The sequence below is a fragment of the Marmota marmota genome, unplaced genomic scaffold, assembly GCF_001458135.2.
Source record: "Marmota marmota marmota unplaced genomic scaffold, marMar, whole genome shotgun sequence".
Lineage (NCBI taxonomy): Eukaryota > Metazoa > Chordata > Mammalia > Rodentia > Sciuridae > Marmota > Marmota marmota.
In genome coordinates, this window is record NW_026000205.1 from 8,421,392 (window position 1) to 8,427,527 (window position 6,136).

The 6,136-nt window shown below is 50.8% G+C and overlaps 1 protein-coding gene across 1 annotated transcript in view; it reads left to right on the forward strand.

The window, feature by feature from the left end:
- Gmfg (glia maturation factor gamma) overlaps window positions 1-902 on the forward strand; it is a 6,707-nt gene extending 5,805 nt beyond the window's left edge. Inside the window, exons 6-7 of the mRNA XM_015496875.2 lie at window positions 507-580; window positions 712-902. Coding sequence (XP_015352361.2) covers window positions 507-580; window positions 712-783 — 146 coding nt within the window. The 3' untranslated portion in view covers window positions 784-902. The remainder of the gene's footprint in view (window positions 1-506; window positions 581-711) is intronic.
- The last annotated feature ends 5,234 nt before the right edge of the window (window positions 903-6,136 follow it).

Consider the following 6,136-nt stretch of genomic DNA (forward strand, 5'->3'; position numbering starts at 1 on the left):
GAGGCTGAGGCAGTAGAATGGCAAGTTTGAGGCCAGACTCAGCAATTTAGTGAGACCCTGCCTCAAAATTTAAAAAATGAGCTGGCATGTAGCTCAGTGGTAGAGCACTTGCCTAATATGTGCAAGACCTTGGGTTCCATCTCTGACACTGAAGAAAAAAAATGATACAAGAAGGAGAACACGTGCGGAGCGCTTGTGTGAGCGGCATGTGGCATGCGCAGTGGTGAGGGCGGTGAGGGGGCTCTGATTCACCAACAGCATCCTCCGACCTCAGGCATAAGCCCATCTCTTTTACCTAGAAATTTCTATCTGGTCCCCAAGTCATCTCCAGAGGCCCTCAGGACAAATCGAAGCCCCGAAACAAACCTAAAAACTCTGAATTACAGCTTCAGAGACCTCCTAGAACAGCTTCTAAGACGCTCTGAAGACTGCGAGCCTGCAGGCCATGCCGAGGTTTGTCAGCCCTCCTGGGCCCCCAGATGTGCCCTGTCCTCTCTCCTACACAGGCTGCAAGCCGGAGCAGCAGATGATGTACGCGGGCAGTAAAAACAGGCTGGTGCAGACAGCGGAGCTCACAAAGGTCCTGGGGCACGGGCTCCCAAGTACAGGCGGAAGGGTCCCGGGGTTGGGTCCGAGGGAGGCGGGCGGGAGGAGGCTCCAGGCCTGAGTCCTCCCGGACCGGATCCTAACGCTGAGCTTGCCCTCGTCCAGGTGTTTGAGATCCGAACCACCGACGACCTCACCGAGGCCTGGCTCCAGGAGAAGTTGTCTTTCTTTCGTTGACCTTTCAGCCAGGAACCTGAATTCATGATGTGTGAGTCCCCAGCAGGACCGGAGCCTCAGACGCCGTAGGATCTGAACATCTACGACTGGAAACACATTAAAATGCCGGAACTCAGAGACCTCGGTTCTGTCCTGTCGAGTTTCTGCCGCTCACAGTCCTGCAGTACCAGCCTGTGCCGGCAGGGGGCGGGCCGACCTCGTGATCCAAGAGCTGGGAAAGGACCCTGTGGGAGAAAAGGAGGTGCCCGCAGGATTTCCTGGGGAGGCTGGAGATGCGGGAGGTCTAGGTGTCCTGGAAAATGAGGGGGAATAGCTGAACCCATGCACGGGTCACTCCTAAGGGGAACAAGGACACCTAATAGTAAAGAAGGTAGGGTATCCATTTCTGTCCCAGGTTTCTCCACTCCCAAGCTCTGGGCTTCACAGACATGAGCCTCCGCTTACTGCTGTTTTCCTCCGCCGAGTCCTCAGGCAGAAAAAAGATAAAGTCCAAAAAGTTTCCAAAGGACCAAACATAATTGCTCCAGGAGCCTGGGAGCTGCTGGGGTAGTTGGCTGGGGAGGATGGACAGGCCTGAGGGTCCAGGGCCGTGGGAAGTCCCCCAGGATCCCAGTGGACCCCAGAGGGGCTGAAGAGTCCGTGAAGGGAGACCCCATCCACCCCATTTCATTTCTTTCCTCCTTTCTTCTGGCACCTCTGGGCATTGACCTCTCTCAGGTCTTCTGTCTCCGCCTCCCAAGGACATTCATGGACCACCTATGGTGTACTGGGCTCTGAGAATTCTGAGACAGGCAGGTCTTCACAGAGATGAATCATGCTCTTTCTGCCTCTCTCTGCTTCTCTCTCATTGTCCCTCTCTATCCCCAGGTTTGGGGACCTGGGAACTCCCTCCCCCAACTTCTTTCCAGGTTACCTGTAGAGGTGGCTGTTGCCATGGTAACAGTGACAAAGTGACCTTGAACCTGGTGTTCCTGGAGGAGGGTCTAAAAGCCTAGCTCTGACCCTGTCCTCTCCTTCCCAGTCCTAACACAAGGTCTTCTCGCCACTCCACTCTGCCCCATCCCTTGCCCCCCTGTGCCCTTGTCCCCAGTAGGACAAGTTCTTTGCAGGAGGGGTTCAGGATAGAATCACTCTACCCTGGGCCATAGAAAAATTCCCCTGCTTCAATTTTCTGGGGTGTTGAGTGGAGCTCTTCTCCTTTCTCTTGGTGCTCCCCACCTCCATCCCTCTACCTATCCCACTGATCACAGCCCCAGTGCCTGATGGATGGAGATGGAAAAGGAAGAGGGCTGGGATAAGAGAAGTATTCAATTAAGATAACAAGGAACTGGCCTGGGAAGGTCAGAGAGGCAAAGGGACTTGTCCAAGGTCATACACTTACATAATCAAATAAATGATAATAGATAATTCTCCTGTTGGGGCTCCCTATGTACAACATACTTCTGTAAGCACTATGTATTAACTAATTTAATTCTTACAATAGCCCACGAAGAAGTTACCATTACTGTCCCCAATTTTAAAGATGAAGAAACTGAGGCACAGAAGCTAAAATTGGTCTCTTGAAGCCTCATGGCTAGATGGTCTGTACAGTTAAAATACCAGCCCCAGGTCACCTTGTGATCAATGGCCATACTCTCTCTTAGCAAGAGATTTAGAGAACCATCTCCTCCTCTTCCTTCCCCTCCTTTCCTGCAGTTCCCACCCATCCATGGCATCCAGGCTCTTGATTGTAAATAATCCAATCAGAAGGGAGCATGTACAAGGACTTGCCCAATCAGGAGCCAAGAGTTTGGAAAGCAAAAACCAATCAAAGAGGGAGACTCTGGGAGGCAGTCCAATGCAGAGTGGGTATGACTAGAATGGTGGAAGGACCAATCAGAGAGGCCAGAACAGAATCTGTTATCCAATGAAGAGTCAGCACATGGGGTGTGGCTTTGGGTTTAGTCTGACTCCTCAGAGGGGCGGTACCAACCAGGGACCACCTTTTCTAGTTCTGCCAGCTGAGCTTTTAGACTCCCACAGATCCAAGCTCCCTAATTTTTAAATCGGGCCTCTAGACTTTCCCTGAGGGATGGTTCCCTCCTAATCTTGAATGTGAGCATGGCTTATATTTCAAAGTCTGGTCTTTAGGGAGGAGTTGGGAGGAGAAAACCCAGTCTAGGCATGAAACGCCATGCCTGGACCCAAAGTTAGTATGGAGGCCAAAGCGGAAGGATGGGCTCAGGCTGAGGGTGTAGGCGGTGGGTGGGGTCCAGGCTGGGGAAGTCTGATGTTCTGTACTTTGGGGTGGTCTCTAAGAAGTGTGGGCCTCCTCTGAGAGGACTGGGAAGTCACTCCTAAGGGTCAGATTGGGGGTAGTTTTTGCTGTGGGGCAGAGCCTAAGACAGGGGGTGGAGCTTAGGCTTGGGGCGGGGCCTATATTGTTGAGGACGAGGATTGGTCCTAGGAAGTCTGGGCGGGGATGGGGTGGCGCCTGCCAGTACTCCTAGGGTTCAGGAGGCTGAGGCAAGAGGATCTCCAGTTCAAAGCCAGCCTCAGCAAAAGCTAGGCAGTAAGCAACTCAGTGAGACCTTGTCTCTAAATAAAAAGATAAAAAAGGGCTGGGGATGTGTGTCAGTGGTTAAGCCTCCCTGGATTTAATCCCTGGTACAAAAAAAAAAAAAAAAGATGTCTGGGATAAGATTAGGGTCCCAAGGAAACAACTACCCCGCCCACATCCACCTGTTGCTGTACACTTGAGGCCAGTGAGCAAGCACTTCCTGACAAGGGACATCCCCCGGTGCTGGGGCACACCCCTTCCCTGTTAGTGATTGCAGGCTTGGGAAGGGTTACTGAGGTATCTGAAGGGAGTTTGCAGCCGGCCTCGCTCCCCAGCCCCCGCCCCTCTTTTTTCATATATATTTTTAGTTGTAGGTGGACACAATACCTTTATTTTATTTTTATGTGATGCTGAAGATCGAACCCAGTGCGAGGCAAGTGCTCTACTACTGAGCCACAACCCCAAGCCCCCAACATTCTCTTAAGGAGACTCAAGAACGCGTTTACTGAATACCTACAGGGGCCAGTCTCCGGTGTCCAAGCTGTGAAGAGGCTTATCTTTCAGATGAGATGGGGGTGGTCAGGGTGGTATGGCAGTAGACAGAGGCTTTCAATGACTAGAAAATAAACAATGACACTGGGCATAGTGGCGCATGCCTGTGATCCCAGCGACTCAGGAGGCTGAGGCAGGAGGATTGCAAATTAAAGGAAGACCAGCTTCCGCAATTAGTGAGGCCCTGTCTCAAATTTTTTTAAAAAAAGGCTGGGGATGTAGTTTAGTAATAAAGTGTCCCTGGGGTCAATCCCCAGTACAAAACAAACAACAACAAACCAATGAACCACAAAATAAGCAATAAATAGAAAAACAAATAAATGATAAGATTCTTTCAGGAAGTGTTAAGTATTACGAATGGTAAGAGCTGTTGGGGCGCTTTGCTGCCACTTTAGTCCCTAGAAGCATACTCCTGCTTTTTCCCATCTCCAACATTTATTATGAAAAATTTCAAACATGCAGCAAAGTTGAAATAATTTTCCAGTGAACACCCGTATATCTCCCACCTAGATTCTACCGTGAACATTTCACAGTGCTTGCTTTATTACATAGCTGTCCATCAACTCATCTTAATTTTTATGCATTTCAAAGTAATTTGCAGACACTGGAACACTTGGTGGGACCTGAGGGGTGTGTGTATGTGTGTGCGCGCGTGCGTGTAAATTGGGCTGGAAAGGGAAGGTCTCCTGAAGGGATTACGTTTATGACCTGAATGAAAAGAAGAACCAGCCCAGGAAAGGGGGAAGAGAGCCAAGCCCGGGGCTGCTGTGAGCTGGGGGGGTAGTGAAGGCTCACTGAAGCTGGGAGGTAAGAGTGGCTGGGAATGAGGTCAGGAGGTGGGCAGGGGCCCGAGCTCACAGATCTGTGAAGGAGGCGCCTCTGCCGGGCCTCAGGCTCTTTGGTTCTCCATCTTTGTGTGTCTGTTTCTCTTATTATCTTTTTCCCCTCACCCCTTCCCACTCCAGTCCGGTCCAGGCCTGCCCTCCTTCCTCTTCTTCCCTTCACTTTCATCCTGTTCTACCCGGTGAACTTGGGCAAGAGACCAAACCCCTGGATGCCTCTCTTTTCCTCATCCATAAAATGGGGATAGTAAGGGGACTCTTCGTCATGAAGATTGGATGAACTTCATATAGATACGTGAAGCACTTGGAACCACTGCTGGCACACACTAGTGCTGCATATGTGTTCACTTTTGGTGTGTGATTGTGTTTTGTTTTGTTCTTGGTTGGGATTAACCACTGGGGATTGACCCCAGGGCCTTGTGCATTCGAGGCAGGTATTCTACCACTATAATCCAGACCTTTGTTCTTACCCTTTTCCCTCCTTCCATCCCCCTGCCCTGGTCCCATGCTCCAGTAGGAACCATGGGGTTGGGGTGGAGATGAGGCCTGTGTTGGGGGGTGGGGGGTAAAGGCGGAGAGGTGGAGTCTAGACAGTGTAGAGATTGTGAGTGTCCTCTGAGGCACTTGGTAGTTGTGAGTGGAGTCAAGGTTCACTACAGGGAGGATCTGCAGAGGCGAGCTTGCTCTGGGGCCAGGGCAGGCCTCATGTGCTGGCACAGTTAGGAAGAATATTCAGAAGGGGTTTGGAGGAGGATTGCCATACAGTAGGATCAAAAATGGGAATGATTGGAGACTCCAGGGATCTGGGGGACTGCAATAAAACATTTTGAAGCTGGAACAGTGGCACATACCTGTAATATGATCCTCAGGGAGGCTGAGGTAGGAGGATTGTAAGTTGGAGGCTGGGCTCAGCAGTTTAGTGAAAGCCTGTCTTAAAATAAATAAAACAATTGGCTGGGATCTAGCTCAATGGCAAAGCGCTTGTCTAGCATGCACCAGGGGCTGGTTCTATCTCCAGCATGAACCCAAAAGGACAAATTTTGAGGGGAGTTCTTGCTGGGTTTTTGGGACCTTGTGAGTTTTTCAGGAGATGGAGAGTGGCCTGAGACATTTACTGGGGTTTGAGGGAGGGCCTGGGAGGTCAGCTCTGGGGTAAAGATTGGAGCAAAGGAGCTGAACAAGGAAGGATCAAGGCCTTCTGGGCTCCATGAAAGTTACAGTCAGGCTGGGTGCAGTGGCACATGTTTGTAATCCCAGCGGCTTGGGAGGCTGAGACAGGAGAATGACGAGTTTGAAGCCAGCCTCAGCAAAAATCAAGGTGCTAAGCAATTCAGCAAGACCCTGTCTCTAAATAAAATACAAAAAAGGGCTGAGAATGTGGCTCAATGGTTGAGTGACCCTGAGTTCAATCCTTGGTACC